Source organism: Lactuca sativa, chromosome 5 (assembly GCF_002870075.4).
Source record: "Lactuca sativa cultivar Salinas chromosome 5, Lsat_Salinas_v11, whole genome shotgun sequence".
Taxonomy (NCBI): domain Eukaryota; kingdom Viridiplantae; phylum Streptophyta; class Magnoliopsida; order Asterales; family Asteraceae; genus Lactuca; species Lactuca sativa.
Window position 1 is genome coordinate 222,444,586 of NC_056627.2, and position 20,226 is coordinate 222,464,811.

The 20,226-nt window shown below is 34.5% G+C and overlaps 3 protein-coding genes across 3 annotated transcripts; all 3 read right to left on the minus strand.

The window, feature by feature from the left end:
- Positions 1–778: 778 nt before the first annotated feature.
- LOC111878177 (histone H4) lies at positions 779–1,268 on the minus strand. Its single transcript, XM_023874690.3, has one exon. It carries the CDS (start codon positions 1,208–1,210, stop codon positions 899–901), a length of 312 nt encoding a protein of 103 aa, XP_023730458.2. The 5' UTR covers positions 1,211–1,268; the 3' UTR covers positions 779–898.
- Positions 1,269–5,279: 4,011 nt separating this feature from the next.
- On the minus strand, positions 5,280–5,766 carry LOC111878178 (histone H4). The gene has a single exon (XM_023874691.3). It carries the CDS (start codon positions 5,706–5,708, stop codon positions 5,397–5,399), a length of 312 nt encoding a protein of 103 aa, XP_023730459.1. The 5' UTR covers positions 5,709–5,766; the 3' UTR covers positions 5,280–5,396.
- Positions 5,767–19,060: 13,294 nt separating this feature from the next.
- Positions 19,061–19,534, minus strand: LOC111878180 (histone H4). The gene has a single exon (XM_023874693.3). It carries the CDS (start codon positions 19,482–19,484, stop codon positions 19,173–19,175), a length of 312 nt encoding a protein of 103 aa, XP_023730461.1. The 5' UTR covers positions 19,485–19,534; the 3' UTR covers positions 19,061–19,172.
- Positions 19,535–20,226: the final 692 nt, after the last annotated feature.

The window sequence follows — 20,226 nt, forward strand, 5'->3', positions numbered from 1 at the left end:
AATGTTACATTATATCATCAATACAAAAATGAGTTTAAAAATTGAATATAAATAATTTATAAAATAAAAAAATGTTTTATTTTATATGTTTGTAAGCATAAAAAGATAAATGGTTTTGCTTTTGTAAAATGGTTTTGACATTGTATAAATTAAATGTGAATAACAACACCGTGTGCATAGTAGGACATTTTATTTAAGTGAACTATTAACTTTTGATTTTTTCAAAAAGTTAAAAAATTATAAAAGATTTGAAATTATTTTTTACATAAGAATAGATGGTTATTTTTTTAAAATACAACTTTTACCTTTTAAAAATATAAACTAACTTTAAAAATCAAGAAATATTAAACAAACCTTTTTAAAACATAAATTAACTTCAAAAATCAAAAAATATTAAACAAACAGGTATTTTTCACTTTTTTGAAGGTGATCGTTTGACTTTTACCCCCTCAAAAAAGTTTTTTTACACAAAATAAAAAAATCAATCCCAAACTCCCGTAAACCAATATGCGTATACAGTAACAATAATCCAAACTCGAAAGCATCAAATTAGACAAAAAAAATAATGGAGTTTGAATAAACATAAGTAGACAAACTTGAGTCCAATAATTGACTGAATCTCATCTATTGCATAAACATAGAATCACTCAAGAAGAAGAATTCCACAAGAAATTAAAAACTAATTGATTCGTGAGCATCAATTACACATCCGATACACGGTGATATCCGATGAATTTGTATTAAGAGAATCATTCGAGATGAAGAATTCGACAAGAAATTGATAAAAAGTAACTGAATTTGTATTAAGAGGCATCAATTACACATCATATCAATTCAGATTACATAATCTAACTAATAAAAAGCCTACACCCAGAAACGAAAAGATAGCAAATTTCTATCAACCACCAAATCCGTAGAGAGTACGACCTTGGCGCTTCAAAGCATAAACGACATCCATGGCAGTAACAGTTTTCCGGCGAGCATGCTCGGTATATGTGACGGCGTCACGGATGACGTTCTCAAGAAAGATCTTCAAAACTCCACGGGTCTCCTCGTAGATTAACCCACTGATACGCTTAACACCTCCTCGTCTGGCCAGACGGCGGATCGCCGGCTTGGTGATACCTTGGATGTTGTCCCGGAGAACCTTACGATGTCGTTTGGCTCCTCCCTTTCCCAATCCCTTGCCTCCTTTTCCTCTCCCTGACATTTTTTTTCTCTCGCTTTCTCTCTCTAGAAATGAGTTCGATTTTCGCTTGTGTTTGAAACCGGCGTGAGGGTTTCTACTTAAAGGTGGAATATGATCGTATGTTTGTATACATCCGTTGGATGAGATGAAATAAGGGCCATATGAGCCGTACGATTGCAATCCGTGTGATGAGCTATTAGAGCTGTTGATTGGTTCGTTTGACATGTGCTGGATCTAGGTGAGGGTAACTCGGGTCATCCATTGTGCAACGTGCTAAATAAGTGGGTAAGAGTAATTAATATTTTTTTAAAGTGTATTTAAATTGAATAATCGATTAAGGTGTTGTATCATTTTATTTATTGGATTTAACGAGGAAATAATTAGTTTGTGTAGACATATAATGGTGTTTTTTTATTTAATATGTAAACGTAAGCTTAATTGATTTATTATGTTATGTAGTATTTTATTATTTCACGTAAAATGTTTAAAACACTTTTTCGAACTATCCGGGTGTAATATATAAATTTAAAACTAAAATTAGAATATATAAAAAAAATTAACAAACATAAATTAAAAATATAGCAAGGAGTTCAAATGGACAAAAATTACATGTGAATATTTAGAATCGGATTTTGTAATCTTTCTATTGTCAAACCAACCAAACAAAAATATTAGGTGCTTCTCACGAAGGAAATCGTTTGGTAAATAACATTATTTCGGTAGCTCTATATCACTCATGGAGTAATAGGAATGCCCACTATCTTATTAAACATTTTATATATGTCTTTAAATTTAAGAAGTACAACACTTATTGCCTCATGTACAAGTAATTATCTGACACACCTACTAACACATCCGTTTTGATAATTAATATGGGAATTAAACACTATTTCATTTCTCTATTTTTCCCCGACTCACAATTATTCACCAAAACCCTAAATCAATCGTCTTCGCTAAAAACATACCATCGTTCCAGCAACATCTCTTATATCACACAACTTTCTTCAATCTCTAGTATCCATCTGTTACTACCACCCTCTAGACGTCGCGGTTACCACCATTGGGGTCCGCAACCCCCCATGTCGTCGTGCTTCTACCTTATGTTGAGACGAGAAACACTACCCTTATATTGTTGTCACCGTCAAACACCATCACCACCATACATCACACACCATAAACCAGAAAAGCCCCCATTACGAATTAATTCTCACTCCCCCTTTGTCTCATACCACTATCACACCAGCAACGCACCGCCACCCATTTTCCACCATTGCACCACCAACAGTCATTTATCGACGTCTTTATGCAATATATGTCGTTACATTACTTATCCGTCGACAAACGACCACACAGACGGTCCCTTTTTTTATTCAAAATCTTGAAGATCTTGGTTTGGATTCTAAATTGATGAGACTTTTTTGCAGACAAAAATGCCCCTACGAACTATTATGGTTAAGTACTATTATAAAAATCTCGACTAGGTCCCGATTAATCTCCGATTAATCCCTAGGCGTTACTCAGTCGATTAGAGGGCGCCTATCGATTAATCACTGCATACATAATGAGTGAAAACATTATAAAATGATACAATTTTAACATTTTGAAGAAATTTTATTCCAATGGAAACTATTTGAGGCATGATTAGTGTTGTATTAATCATATTATCCTATTTTGTTATCATATTAGTGATATTTACAAACTTTGATATGATATTAGTCATATTTTTTTTCTAAAATTCAACAAATTAGCAATTAATGGTACCCGATTAATCTACGCCTAGCCGATTAATCCATTGACCCCAGTCCACCGACTAGCTAACGTCGAACGATTTTTACAACTTTAATAACCATTAACCGACTGAAATCATTATCCAAAACCAATATCAACCGCTACCCAATGGCTATTGAAATACATTAACCAATTGTAATGGTTATGGTTCGGTTTTGAACAATAAACAAACCAACCGCCTCATACACACCCCTAATAAATAAGGTAGGGTTGGAGAGAAATAGGGAAAGAAAATGGATGAAAAATGGAAAATTGAAGTGGATTGAAAATGCTCTTAAGCTGTTTTCGCATATAAGAAGTTATTACTTAGAGGGTGTTTGGTTTTTTTTAAACAGTTTATTGATTTATTGGTTATTTAAAAAACCATTAAGCTTAAAAAATTATTGAATATTGCATAATTGCTTTTTAAACTGAAAATGACAATACTATACGTAATAAACTCTTTTTTTTCTTTATTTCTCTTTGCATGTTTTTTTAGTTATTTTACAATTATAGAAGACTTCATTTATCTATATCCCTTTCTTGCTTATCCCTACTATTTAATCATTATTCTAATTAATTAGCTTATGATTGCACTTATAATTACTAGTATGTAATGATTAATACTTTTTTATATTTAATTACTAAAATATCTTTTATATTTTAAAATTTATACATAAAACATATTTTATATTTTATTTAGTTTATTTACCAGTAATACATAAATATTAATAATAATCATGATATCGTATCTATAAATCATAAATATTAATAGTAATCATCATTTATGTGATTTATTTTATGTTGGTGTATTAAAAATCTTCAAATATCAATGTATATATGAATTAAAATAAATATAATATTAGAAGGTGTAAATGTAATATTATCAGTATTGATAGAGTGTAATGTAAAATAGAGGATATGAAATTGGTTATGTTATAAACCTTAGTTGCTACTCCTTCTTTTCTCTCATCCTCCGATCCCTTTTTTTTCTTATCCTCAAACTGGTGTGTGTTGCTCGCCAATGATGGCAGGAAAACCAGCAACAGCCGAAGTTGTTGTTGGTCGTGTGCGGCGGCGGTGAAGCCCGATGGATGATTCAAAATGGTGCACAGGCAGATCCGACAGTGATTCACGATATTCTTTCTCTTTCGCTCGATCTGAATGTTGGTTGGTGGTCGGGATTCTGACGGTAGCCGTAATTGCTCTTATTATGTCTATTTTTCGATCTTAACGGCGGTAGCGTTGCCGCCGTTGGTGAGTGGCGGGTGAATGTCGTCGGCGTTAGTTTATTGTTTAAAAGACTATTTTGTATATTGTTAACTGGTTTTTATTTTGATGGTTTATGCCCGAATTAAGTGACGCGCATTTTTCAATATACAATGTACTGGACAGAATCTGATGACATGCATGATATATTTTCAATGTCTTGGAAGTTGTAACAATTTATATTTATTGGTCGAACATATTAAAAAACACAGTTAATGAAGAATTTGAAATCTTTTCATCAGAAAAGTAATAACGAAAAGGATAGGTTTAAAATTTCAAGGGTAGGGATAACTTACCCTTATAAAAAATTTTCTTCCATCCTCTCTTTCCATGTATTTTTTTAGTTATTTTACAATTATAAAAAGTTGTCACCATAAAAGTTGATCTTAACATTTTTTTAAAAACACATTTTATCATCACCATAAATCAATAATCAGTTTTGTTCAAAAACACTGAAGTTTAAAAAACAATCCCAAACAGCTATTTAGCTTTTAACAATAACATGTCTTTTTTTTACAAGGATTAACAGAGTCATTATTGCATCCCGTGTTCAATTATTGATTTGATCCTTCCTTTTAAGACAAAATATACAATCTTGTGGTATTTAACTCGATTGCAAAAAATAACATATCAAAAACACATCAACGAATTCGAGAACGATTACACAAACTGCAACACAGAGTTTCATTGATCAGGTTACAGATCCAGAAAAGTCAAACATACAAATTACTAAATTCTAAGTCCAGATTTGTTTTTAAAAAAATGAGTGATACGTTATTTGCAATGACTACATCAAAGGGAAAATACATGATCAGTGAAAGCTATGTAGACCTCTCAACAATTCAATATCTAAATCAATTGACCAAGTATCATCCTACTGCTTTTAGAACCCTAGAAATGATAATACGTTGCTTGATCTGCAAGCAATATTGCATACTCTGATAGAATAATTACACTATTTTCCAGATGCAAATGCCCTAAAAAGCATTCAAATTCAAGGACAAAACTAAATTCCATGTGCTAGATATAGATAAATCATTCGAGAAAGAAGAAATTTAAACCATAAATTGACTTGCTATCTGATATTATATTAAGAACTTCAATTACAAGTAATATCACTTCGAATTAAACTCTGGTGTCAAACAAGAACCCTAGAAACCCTAAACTTCTATTAACCACCAAATCCGTAGAGAGTACGGCCTTGGCGCTTCAAAGCATATACGACATCCATGGCGGTGACAGTTTTCCGGCGAGCATGTTCGGTGTATGTGACGGCGTCACGGATGACGTTCTCAAGAAAGATCTTCAAAACTCCACGGGTCTCCTCGTAGATTAAGCCACTGATACGCTTGACACCTCCTCGTCTGGCCAGACGGCGGATCGCCGGCTTGGTGATACCTTGGATGTTGTCCCGGAGAACCTTACGATGTCGTTTAGCTCCTCCCTTTCCCAATCCCTTGCCTCCCTTTCCTCTTCCTGACATTTTTTTATTTTTTTTTTCTCTAAAAATGAAATTGAATTCCGATTGTGATTGTGATTGAAATGTCGTAGATTTGGTAGGGCTTTTGTAAGTAAAGGTGGGAAGGGTATATGTTTTTGTGGCCGTTGGATCCAATAATATACAAGGGATTGTTGGCCGTACGATTGTAATCCGTGTGATCAGCAACAAAACGTTTTGGTTGGTTCGTTTTACTATTGCTTGATCTAGGTAAAGATTATGTCCCGGATAAATTGAAGAGATTTTTTTCACCAATTAACTTCATAAAAGGATAATTGACACAAAAAACATTTTTTTTACATAAAAATTTGATTTTGATATTATGTTTTTTTTTGTGTCAAATTTGACACCGTGTTTTCTAATTTGTTACAATTCTGACCACTTGACCGGTTAACTAGGTTACATGCAGACGTGACATGATAACGTGTAAGTTTGATGACGTGGCATGTTGACATGATATGCTGACATGTCAAAATTAATTTTTTTTCTCACAAAAAACACTAAGTTTTTATTTTTTTCGATTTTGACACTAAGTTTAATTTTTTATTTCAACTTTGACACTATGTTTTTTGTTCCAAAATGAACATTTTTTTTCCAATTTTGTTCAGTGTTGACAATTTTCTATTTGAAATCGTATAAATATTTTTTAATAATTTAAACCGTATAAATATGTTTTTTTTATTTAAAAACCATAGTTTTGTATAAATACATTTTTTTTTTACATTCAAACTATATTTTTATGTATAAATATGTATTAGTTATATAAAAATTATATTTTATATTAAATATGCAACTTTAAAATGTGTTTGGAGGTTTGGAGACATGTAGTCGATCAAAACTCGGATATCAAGTTTGCAACCCATCAAATTTTTACATCTTATTAAAAGTTTATGGTTAGTTTGATTCTCATGATATAACTTTTTTTGAATGTAAGAAAAAAACACATTGTATTTAAATAAAAACGTGGTTTTTAAACGAAAAAAAATATGTTTATACGGTTTAAAATGTAATAAAAAAATATATTTACACGGTTTCAAATGGAAAATAAACAAAATTGAACAAAAATTAATAAGTGATGTTCGATTGGAACAAAAAAAACATAGTGTCAAAATTGAAATAAAAAATTAAACTTAGTGTCAAAATCGAAAAAAATTGAAAACTTAGTGTTTTTTGTGGGAAAAAAATCAATTTTGACACGTCAGCATATCATGTCAACATGCCACATCATCAAAACTGACACATCATCATGCCACGTCAGCATGTAACCTGGTTAACCGGTCAAATGGTCAGAATTGTAACAAATTAGAAAACACAGTGTCAAAATTGACACAAAAAAAACACGGTGTCAAAATCGAATTTCTATGTAAAAAAAATGTTTTTTGTGCCATTTACCCTTCATAAAATCATAGCTTTACTTTTTTAATAAAAATTGATAAAAGAAACATGATAATTGTTTATATAAAAATATAATAAACCTGAAATCCTTAGATTTTAGTACTTTTGGTTTTTAACCGGTCCTAATAAAAAAATGTATATCTATTGGATTTTATTTTTGATGTATTAACGATAAATGTATAATGTTTTATCGTATAATTTTATTGTATTTTCCTTGTTTGACGGATAAAATGTATGAGGCAGTTTGGTTCGGTTATTGGTTAAAACTGAAACATAACCATTACAATTGGTTATTGTATTTCGATAACCATTGGCAGTGGTTAATATTGGTTTTGGTTAGGGTTTTAGCCGGTTCGGTTTATGAGGTTCAATTTTAGATGAAAACCATAATTGAACCATATGTATTCGGTTAATTAAAATTAAAAACCGCACCATATCTTTTACTAATGGTTTTGTTAAAATGATTTGGTTATATCGGTTAATTTTGTTATGGTTCTGTTTTTTGGTTAACGTGTTCACCCCTAGATTTTATGACAGATAGTGTAATTTTATTGTTATGTTAGTGTAATTAAAATTTTGATCATAAAATAACAATTTACATATTCGGATTGAGGATGTCATTTGAGTCACATACATAAAGGTGTCAGTTCTGTGAAAAATATGATTGGGCATTGGCTTTTTTTTAAGAAAGCTATATCAAACTATGGGTAAGCATAGGCGGGTACCTGACTAAATTTAGTGGAACCAGAACCGCCGGTTCATAAAATGTTAGAACTAAAACCAGAATCGGTTACATCAGTTCCTACAATTTTAGAACCGCTCCCATAACCACCGGAACCGGTTCCGATTCCGGGTACCCGCTTGCTAAAAACTTTTAAACTGTTTTAAGCCAAAGGTAATGGGATTCTTAACATATGCCCATATTTTGAGACCTCACACTCATTGTTTTGAAATTTTTAAAACTTTTTATGTTCACAGCAAGCTCAAATACTCCAACCCGTTTAAAGTTTGCAATTCAAGCCTTATTGTTGTAGTGGGAAATCAATAGGGCGCCTTTTCCTTTATAAGTTAAACAACATTCAAGCATTGTTGCATCAAGCGATATGGGATATTATATCCTACACTTTCAGTTCTCGACTACTCCCTTTACTTTCCTATATTTATGTTATCTAATATTCACAATTTCTGTTGCATTGTTCCATTGCTACTTTAAAGAATTAAAACCAAGACAACTTCATATCTAAGTTTAAAAAAAATGTGAGCGTCATTATCATTCAAATCGGGTATCACAAAAATGTAATGCAATATTACGATAAAGGCCAGTGTAGCTGAACAACTTTGGTGTTGGTTGGGACTGAACTGAAGCCTGAACCAGCTCCCTCGTCTAGGTATCTATCTCAATCTCTCGCCTCCTCGCAGCATCTTGAAGCTCAGCGAGGGTACTACATCGATGGGTAGACATAAACTGACAAATATTCGTCTTGAGCATGCTTAAGTACTGAGTCATCTAAACATGCTCTGAAACAACAAACTCAGGACATAAAAAAGCCCTCTCAGTGAATATCTTGGTGATCTTTGTCACTAACTCGGTCTTCTATCTTGGTATAGCGCCGGTCAAACTCCTCACTCAATGTGATCTTGACCAACCCAAATAGCTATGGAATCACCTCCCTGATCGCCTCTACCAACTCGGCAACAATGATCATGCGGATCTCCTCCTCATGCATACCTGCTCTCCTAGTGCCACCAACACCTGATCCTAAACCTCCAAAAGCCTCCATACTAAGAATATACCAAGGAAATATCAGACATCAAAACATGGTGATCAACACACCAGGCCACACTCCTATTAGTTCCTTAGTAATCTCGATGTTCCTCCTGAATCTCATACGGGTCATGTGCTTTTAGTAGTATGAGCCCATACTACCTTCCACACCTTTCCGTAGTCGATTCATAATTCATCTCAAGGTCATAAGTTAGTGCACTAGACCACTCCTAGGTGTGTTAACACACGCTTCTCCTAAAATTTATAAATAACTTCCTAGGCACTCTTCCTAGTATTATCCTTGCTCTAGCACCACCGGTTACTTTTGTGCATTATTGTTGAACATAATACGAGATCAAACAGACTGTTGAATAATCGACTCAACTCTAAGTCCACAACCAAACAACGAACATGAAGTAAGGCTAAGTCGATCATTCTAAGGCTGTTCAATCCCAACCATATACAACTAATCAACATACACGCAACAATCACAAATCAAGTAATATATATATATATATATATATATATATATATATATATATATATATATATATATATATATATATATATATACACACCAGGCAAGAAACTCCCTATATCATAAAGCATCACATAAATCAGGCATTTCTATCCAACAATTATTAAATAAACCTTACCTTATCCAGTAACATGCTTTCCTAATAGTTCACATATCAAAAACATAAAAACTCAGTACATATAACAAGTATGGGTATTTTGGTAACCGCTCTCTTGTTCGTGCTCTAGTTGACTGTATACACCACATCTTCCTATAAAACCAAAGTTAAGTCAATGTCCATGTTCCTGATCCCAAACCAACAATCAAAAAATAACATGACAAGAGGCCAAGTCCATGTCGCTAACCCAACACTTTTATTATAAATTTGTTTTCAAAGCATTTTATGAAAAATCTCGTATCCTAGTTTGAGATTGGATTCACACAAGTGTTCCTCCAATTCGCTCAAACCAGGGCTCTGATACCAACTTGTAACGTCCCATTTTCTATACCATTTTTTCATTCTATTTAAAGTAAAATTCCCAATTATAAAACCATTTTAAGAAAACCATCTGTTCCCAATTATAATTATTAAAAATCAGAGTATTATAATGAATGCAAAATCCTCAACGTTGCCGATGAGTGTGTACAATATCACCTTCGCCTTCTCATAGCCACCGATGATACATGAAACAATAAACAACTAGTTAAGCATAAAGCTTAGTGATTTTCCCACAAAATACCACATACGATTAACATAAAAGCATGCATAACGGCCCATAACCCCCGGTTTGAATGCCCAATCCCAATCAGTCCTTAGAGTGGAATGCCAACATGCAACGAGTCCAATCAGCTATCGGGCAGGAATACCCAGGTTTTGTTGGCCTACAGCCTCAACGCAACCGTTCTTCCCGATCCCCAGTGCCTACGACTTACAGTTGGCCCACAACGGGTATATTAGCCTACAACACAAAGCAGGACCGCCTCAACGCACTACTACCGTATGTCGACAAATAAATAATTAGGATCAAGTAGGCACATAATATAGGCAAACAAAATGTCACACCCCCAAACCGGAACGGTGGAAACGTTTGGGGGTTGTTAACGTCATGCGTGGTATCATAACAGTTGTATCACAGCAAGCACAGTAAACACAACCAAACATTGAATACATATATGAAAAGGGTTTACACTGTCTTCATACAAAGATTTGTTCTTATCGAAAGTAAAATAGAAAGACGTGACACTAACGCGCCGACTTCTCCAAAACTTCTGGAAGTACCTGTCTACTAATTCTATGAGAATACAAGCAATTTTGAAAGAATATCAGCATAAAGCTGATGAGTTCATAAGCATTTAGTTTTGGTGGGAAAATGTTTCTTTGATCTTTTTGAAAAGTGTTACTCAAGAAAATCCTATATTTTCTTATGAAAAACGTGTTTGAAAGCCCATTCCTTCCATGACTTCCAGATTCATACAAGGTATGTACAATCCAAGGGTCGTGGAATGAATATGAATATTCGTTAGTTGCATGTTAAACAATTTGTTTATGGAAAGCCGAGTTATCCCGAGAAAATCCTATATTTTCCCTAAAAGTTGATGGTTGGTTATCCGTTCTAAACTGAGGTGTACAAGTATCTACCATACTTATATCGATAAACGTAGTTTTCATTTAAAACCCCTGGTTACTCCCAGTGAGGTATATTAGCCCTATTACGTAAATAAAACTAATAAAAGAGAACGTGATGAACTAAATCCTGAAGGTACTATTAATACCCACCAGTAATCAAATCGATTATAACTATGAGGTTAGTTCACTTGATTCATTATTACAAAAGTAAATCTCTGCTATCTAGGTTGTGAGTTTTATAACCATAACTGACTGGATATGGCCCGCAACGGACGGTATCCTTTATGACTTTGTCACCCGTAGACCTGTCAGTCCGACTGTAGCTAGCAGCCAGGTGCGGGGTTGTCATTCCCGTATAGATCTATACATAACTCTCACGCTCTCCTTACAAGAGATTATGGTCACAAGTGCTAGTCCTACACTTTGATTCTTGTGGTGAGTGTTACTAAGGACGTGTCTCCAACTTAGACTAAAAAATTTACAAGTAATAACATAGAAAATCCTTTTGTGATTAACGTGAATCATTTATAAAATGATACATTTTGCTACATGATTCATAAGTTCATTGCTCTAGTTTTGAAAACTATTTCTACGAGTTAATTTGTTAATCATTTGGTAAATTGTTTTCCGTGTTAAAAGCATTCTGAAAATATAATTATCTTAAACAAAATAATATACTTTGAGCACAAGTTTCCTTGTACTTTTGCTTATACCCCCCATGAAAACATGAAAAACTCGGAAAAGCGTAGGGGTATGAACTTACATCGGGCGATTTGAATGAAAGATCGATACGGAATGTCGGATGTTCAAGTGAATCCTTGAACGCGATTTGATCCTAATTAACATGTAATGACACATAAAGGAGTCAAATGAAGATATTTCTCTACTAAATGTGATGGAGAACCACTCTAAGAACTTGGGACTACCTACACTAAGTGCTAGAACCTTAAAGGATTGCATAAGGGAGGTGTATGGCCACCTTAAAGGTGTGTACGACCATAAGTGTGCGGCCCAATGGGTGTGCGGTCGTACACTTCTGATGGAAGGTGCTTTTGAGGTGTTTTCAAGGTCCATACTTCCATCCATGAAGTGTTATAGGTCCATACTAAGTTGTAGTACAAGTTTAGGGTCTTAGAAATGAGTTTGTGGTCCTAGGGTGTGTGTGTTGTCGTACACGGGAGTGTGCTGCCGCACACAAGGAGTGTGATACCGCACAAGGGTGTGTGTGATCGTACACAGGTGTGTGTGGTCGTACACCCTACATGATGATGTCCAATAATGCTAATTCTAAGGTGTAGCAAAGCTAGGTTCATGTCCAACTCGAATATAGAAGTCTAACTCTCACTTTGGAGGGTCTTTTAGGTGTGTGAGGCCACCTTATGTGGGTGTGAGGCTACACTCCTTCAAATAGATGATGAACATGACGGGTCTCAATGTTTCAAGGCTTAGATTAAGTGGTTCTTCAAGCACAACAAGCTAAGGGATGGATTACTCGTGTTTTTGAAGCCTTGGGAGGGTTTGTGGTTGAAGAAGCTTGAGAGAAATGGTGTTGTGTGCTACCAAGGTTTTAAATGAATGAAAGGAAAGGGTTCTACCCTTTATATAGGGTGGGTGTGTGGCCATGAGGGGTGTGTACGGCCGTACACCCATGTGTGCGGCCGTACACTCCTCCAAAAGGGGTGTATGGCCCGATTTCGTCACTATATGACTTGCTGATTCGTTCCTAATCTCGACATTGGTTGTACTAAGGTTTAGAAAGCTTAAATGAACTCTTAATCAGTGTTAGGTGTTAAAAGAAACGAGTTTAACTTATATTAACCGACTAGATGTACCAGGTAGAAGTTTCGGGTTGTCACATCATCCCCCCGTTAGAGAGAATTTCATCCCGAAATTCAAGAATAAAGATGTCACTCCTGGACTTGGAAATGTTAGGGGTACTTCTGTTTCCTTGGATTCTCGTCCTCCCAAGTGAAATCAGGTTCCCGCTTGGCATTCCAGCGGACCTTCACTATCAGGACGTGACGTTATTTCACTCGCTTGACTTCTCAATTCGTGTGTCCAATGAAACGTAGACTCTTGTCTAGCTCGATACCGTCAAGTGAAAATCGCAAGTGTTTCATCGGACAGACACTTCTTTGGTCCGACATGAGGAAGACGGGATGAACACTGCTAAGCGCTCGAGGTAACTGGAGTTTGTATACTACGGGACCGATCCTAGAAAGCATCTCAGACGGTCCAACGTACTCTTGGATTTAGCTTGCTACGATTTTCGGAGTGTATCAGGCTTTTCTAGGGTGAGACTTTTAAATGGACAGGGTCACCAACTTGGAATTCCAAGGGTTTTTGTCTCTTATCGGCGTAGCCCTTTCGTACGACCCCTTTTCAGTCGCCTTCGTATGATTTCAGAACTCGTGAGGGTACTGTCGTGGACTTGAGTCTTGACTAGTTGCGTGTCGCCCACCTCAACCCAGCACATAGGGGATCTATACTTACGACCATAGAGGGCTTCGAACGACGCAACCATGATGTTGGAAAGGTCGTCATTGTTGCAAGAAAGTTCCATTAAGGGTAGATGATTGTCCCACGACGTATCTACAATCAGGACCTCACCATAGGACAATATCTTAAACCCTAAGTCCATTAAGTCCTAAATGTGACCAAAACTCAAACATGAGGCTAAGAACACTCAAGCTAAGACCTTTTTCTCACTAGCTCATAAATTCATGACCAAATGGGAACCATATCAAACTCTGGAGTTCCTCATACTTCAAGAGCACTCAAGAATGGGACGAAATCATCAAAAAATGGGCTTAAACATCAAACAAGAAACACAAAGGTCAAGATATGAACTTTATACATCCAATAACTCATAAATGTGAAGAAGATCTTGGATCCAAGCTTGATCCTTGCTTCCTTGCACCAAAATGAACCACCTTCTTCTTCAAGTTTTACCAAATGATGGAAAAAACCTCAAGATGTAGCCACCAAGCTCATTTCCATGGAAGAGAGGCTAGGGTTTCGAGATGAAGGAATGGAGGCTGAAGAAGATGACCTAAAATGGGGGTTAAGATGCTTAAAGATGGATGAAACCCTAATATACTTGGGCTTGGGCCTGAACAGGCGACACACCATGGCCATCCATTGCCACGCCGCGGTGACCCTCAAAAAACGCGTTCAATAATATCACATGTCGTGGGCATCCAAGCCCCACATCGTGGCTGAGGGTCTACTCCAAAAATCCTAATTTGATTCCTCAAGTCTTGCCACACATTCTTTGGAAAACGGGATGTTACATGCGATATAAGCTAAATAGAGATTATGAACACGGTGTAGGTATTCAGGGAGCTGGACAACCATTCGACAACTTTAGTGGATTTATTTTGTTCCATGCTATTTCAGGTGAGTTCTTATGAACTTACTTATCATTCGGACTATGTGATATTGTATGTGAGTTCTCATGAACGTACTTATTATATGGACTATGTGATGTTATATGTAACATCTCAAAAATCATAAAAAAAAAATTAAAAAACAACCCATTTCAACCATAAAGTGTTTACAAAACCATTGTTTTAAAAGTATAAACATCATCAGAGTTTTTCCCAAGACCCAATATCATAAAAATAGGAAGATGTGAATGATCATGCCTTTGCTTTCCCGCGATCATCAGAAGTACCTGAAACAATGAACTAAAACTATAAGCCATAGCTTAGCGAGTTCCCCCAAAGTACCATCACGCAACACATAACAAATACATATCAACATGCTGGGTCTACAGCCTCCTGGTCGGATTACCCCGACCCATAACCTCCTGGTTGGATTACCCTACATATCACGTACTGGGTCCACAACCTTGAGGTTGGATTACACTAGCCGACAACCTCCCGGTTGGAATAGCCTGGCCCATAACCTCCTGGTTGGATTGCCCCGGTCTGTTAATTGACAACACAAAACAGTAGTTTCAACCACAACATAACATGTCGACATATAACAAATAACAAACATATTGAGCAGGCAAATAACCATACAACCAGTGTTCATAACAGTCCTACAAATCTACCAATAAAATGCCTATCAGCAGCTATCACATAATCATATAGGTTTATCGCATACTCCACATATAATCAATCAATATATAACAGGATATCAATAAAATGGGTCAGCCTTGATCCCTTCAACCCGCAAGTACAGTGAGGAAAACTTATCTCACAGTCTGAAAAAGATCATTGAACAGGACACAACTCTGAATATCAGCTCAAACAGTAACATATTCATCAGATAATGACCATTGTCAATAACCACTCAAAATACCCCAAAATACCCTTTGGTCAACTTGGTCAACATTGGTCAAAGTCAAAAAGTTAAATTAGGTTAATACAACTTGAAACACTCTAAATTTTCAGAGCAAATTTTCATTTAAAAAATTTCACACAAAACATAGTTTAACATTTCTCATGCCAAATTTGAAATTTTCCCAAACACAAAACATCATAAATTGTTTGTCAAATATCCCAGAATCCACATAAACACAAATCATCAAGCTGGTGTGTACAATCATGTCGGCGCCTTCCCGCTATCCTCAGATGTACCTGAAACACATTTTACACAAACACGGTAAGCACTAAGCTTAGTGGGTTCCCCAAAATACCACATACACAAATAATTAACTTCTTAGGGCTATGTCTCGATAAGGACCCTCCGGTTATAAGTCTCGGTGAGGACCCTTTGGTCTCACGTCTTGGTATGGACCCTCCGATCATATGTCTCAATGAAGACCCTCCAGTCTCACGACTCGGTATGGACCCTCCGGTCATAACTCAAAATATGCACATGATAATGTAACAACACAAATCACAAAGACATAATTCACAATAACACATATCTCAGTATAAGCAAATAGGACCCTTTGGTTAATAACACGAATAAGACCCTTCGGTTACACATAGATTACCACACAGGTAAGTATAGTGAGAAGACTTGCTTCGCAAGTAAAGCAAGTAAATCCTTCACCCAAACTGTTGGTCTAGTCTCTGCCTAACATATGTCACATATACCTCTAATTAATAATTGACATGAACAACCCTTAAAATGTTAGACCAAGTTCCTCTACTAAACCTCGGGAAGGTAAAAGACCATTTTGCCCCTCAAAAGTCCACATCTTGACCAAAACCCCAAAAGTAAAAGAAAGTCAACGCTCAGCGCGTACACTTGGCGTACATCCGTCTAAGTTGGGCGTACAACTATTTTGGATATTCAGATTTTTGGATTGATTTTAAGTTAAACCGAATTATTTTTAGATTTCGGATTGGTTTTGGTTTATAAAATAATAACCGAATAGTCCATAAAAACTGAATAACAACTTATTATTTATTTTTAATATCTATATTTAATCATTTAAAAATTTATAAAATTATACTTTTAATTATTATAAATTTTCAACCAGTATAGTACCTTACTATGTCATTCTTATCAAAAGTTTTTTATCAACGAAATGTCTTAATAGTTGTTTATAAATTATATTTCATAACTAAAAAGTTTTATTTAGTTACTTTTAAAGAGTTGACTAATACTTAATTTATTCATTATTAAAATGTATTGCCTTTTAAAAACCGCATTGTAAAAACCGATCTAACCGAACTATTATTTGGTTGGATCGGATGAGATTTGAATTTAGTTTGAACTATTCGGATCCGTGTTTTCAAAACTGAAATCCATTTAGATTTAGGGGATGTTTGGATAGGGAAAAAATAGGCCGTTTATTAGTTATTGCTTAATCCCACCGCAATAAGCAAATTTAATTGTTTGGATAGGAGTCTATAAAAATCAGCTTATTGCGGTAGGAATAAGCAAACTAAGCTGATTTTAATAAGCAAGAAGGTGAATGCTTATTGCTTATTGCTTGTTTTACTCAAAGCTGTTTTGTTTGCCAAACACTTAAAATGTTTATTGCTTATTGCTTATTCCCACCGCAATAAGTAAATAAACAATAAGCTAATAACTAATTATCCTAGCACCCCCTTACTTGATCGTATCGGATCAAACCGATCCATCCAAACGAACACTCCTAGATATAATAAGTTTCTCCATAAAACTATATATATATATATATATATATATATATATATATATATATATATATATATATTATGGAGGGAAAATGACTTCTAAGGGTAACGAAGTATTAGACTTGTACAAAAAATACCATTGAACTTTTTCTCTGTACACATATCACCAATCAACTATAGCTTCTGTACACATATGACTATTAAACTTCACATTTGTTCAAAAAATACCATTATGTTACCGGTAATAGTAGGTTACCAGCCATGTAACATGCCGTGTGGCTGCTGACGTAGGTTTTATTATATATTATGTACACATTATACCATTAAACTATTTTTTGTACACATTATACCATTAAACTTTTTTTTGTGTACATTTTACCGTTAAACTTTTTGTACACATTTTACCATTAATCTTATATAATTTATTCAAAAAATATCAATTCAAAAAATACATATTTTTACATAAAATGGGTTTTCCATCACCTATTGTGACTCCCTGATTTTGTAAGGTTCGGGGGAAACCGTTTGTTTTTTACAATGATACTAAGGACTTTTTTTTACAATTACATTGTAATTTATGTTGGTCATACATCAATTGAAACCCACAAGGTTTGAACTTGTGACTTTTATCTGGAGCGGCAAAGAAATACTCAATTGTTCATTATTTTAGCTAATGTCTAATAAACATATTCTTATAAGTCATTTTCTTAGGAAACTACGTTTGAGGCATACTTATAAACTCATGAAACATTTTGTACATGTTCCCTTACTATAATCTCCCATCTTCTTGATTAAGGTTGATGATTAAAAAAGTGCATTAAAATTATGTGGTTGTTTACCGATAGGAAAATGACTTATAATGATAAGTTACTAAAATTTAGAAAATCAGTAAAATCCACATCAGGTGATGGGAAACCTACTTTTATGTAATAATATGTATTTTTTGAAATGATATTTTTTTCAATAAATTATATAACATTAATGGTAAAATGTGTACAAAAAAAAGTTTAATGGTATAATGTGTACAAAAAAAAGTTTAATGGTATAATGTGTACATAATAAACAGTAAAATCCACGTCAGCAGCCACATGACATGCCACGTAGCATGCTACGTGGCTAATGACCTATTATTACCTGTAATATAATGGTATTTTTTGAACAAATGTGAAGTTTAATGGTCATATATGTACAAAAGTTATAGTTGATTGGTGATCTGTGTACCAAAAAAAATTCAATGGTATTTTTTGTATAAATCTCATACTTTGTTAACCTTACAAGTCATACATTTTTCCCATATTATGGATGGTGTGCAGTGAGGCCACCACAGCATGACCACCGAGAGCCTTGGGTGTTTGTTCAAAACAAATTTCATTTTGCTTTCTGCTAAATTGAGGAAGGAGCTAGTTTTTTTGTTTCATTTTGATCCATTATTTTTCTTCGGTTTCTAGTACACTTAGAAAAAGGTAAACAATATTGGTTACTTTGGTTTCAAAAAAAGGGCTTTGATGTGTTTATCACTTTATTTGATAATTTCTAGCATCTTTTCGAATATAATTTTCATGTACTCAAAACCAAAATTAATGGCTAACGCTTCCGGAAATCACAAGAAGTTAATTTTCCACAGCAATCTTGCAAACCTTGAAAACGAATTACCATATCGAATTTGTGCACAGATGAGCAAATCACTCAGTAAGTTCACAACATTGTCTGAGTTTTCAAATAAAAGCTATAACCTGGATTACAACTTCAATGCAACTACATGAATTACAACACTCTTGTCAAATAGTTCAACAGTTTTACCGATGCACGTGTAAAAGCTCTGCTAAATCGAAATGTAAACAAACTGAAGATTAATTGTGGCTTAGCCCTAAATCAAATACAGATTCCAGTCACTGAATTAGAGGTATCAAAGACAAATGTCATGTATTGCATAAGCATATAATCATACAGAAAAAATGAATTGGAATATTGGATAAGTGATATTGTATTAATAGCTTCAATTACAAGTAATACCACTTCGGATTACAGATAAGCCAACAAAGCAACAAGAACCCTAGAAAGTAGAAACCGTAAAATTCTCTTAACCACCAAATCCGTAGAGAGTACGGCCTTGGCGCTTCAAAGCGTAAACAACATCCATGGCGGTGACAGTTTTCCGGCGAGCGTGTTCGGTGTATGTGACGGCGTCACGGATGACGTTCTCAAGAAAGATCTTCAAAACACCACGGGTCTCCTCGTATATTAACCCACTGATACGCTTGACACCTCCTCGTCTGGCTAGACGGCGGATCGCCGGCTTGGTGATACCTTGGATGTTGTCCCGGAGAACCTTACGATGACGTTTGGCTCCACCCTTTCCCAATCCCTTGCCTCCTTTTCCTCTTCCTGACATGTTTTCTCTCTACTTTTCTCTCGTTAGAAATGAATTTGATTTTTGTTTGTGTTTGCGCTTAAAATGGATTTGAGGATTTATAGAATATTGGGGTTTGAGTTTGAAAGGAAGTATGTATTCGTCCGTTGGATTAGATTAAATAGGAAGCATAGATAGCCGCAGGATTATAATCTGTGTGATGATAAATAAGACGCTTTGATTGGTTAGCTTTAACAGTGTTGGATCCAGGTTAGGGTAGTCCAGGTCATATGTGGAATAGTAAATTAATTTATATGTTTAATTTACAAAGAACAATGAATCAATATATAGTCATTTTTTTAATTATATTTTTTAAATAGTTAAAGAATTTAAAATTTTGTGTGTATATATATATATATATATATATATATATATATATATATATATATATATATATAAAAGTATAACAAAATTAATTTTTTTTAAATGGAAAATCTAATCTTCTTAACGGAATAAATAAGTATAAAAACCCTTAAATTTTTAGAGTTTTGTCGGTTTTACCTAAAGTTGAAATTTATGACCGTTTTTACCCAAACATTTTCGAAAAAATGTTCGGTTTTACTTTTTTACCGTTGGTAACAGGTTTTCCATATTACCATTATATTAAATTCGCAAAAAAAAACCCTTAAGTTTATCATTTTTTCCGTTTTTACCCTTAAATTTATAATTTTTTTTACACTTTACCGTAAGTATATTTTTTTCATAATATACATATTCATGCAGA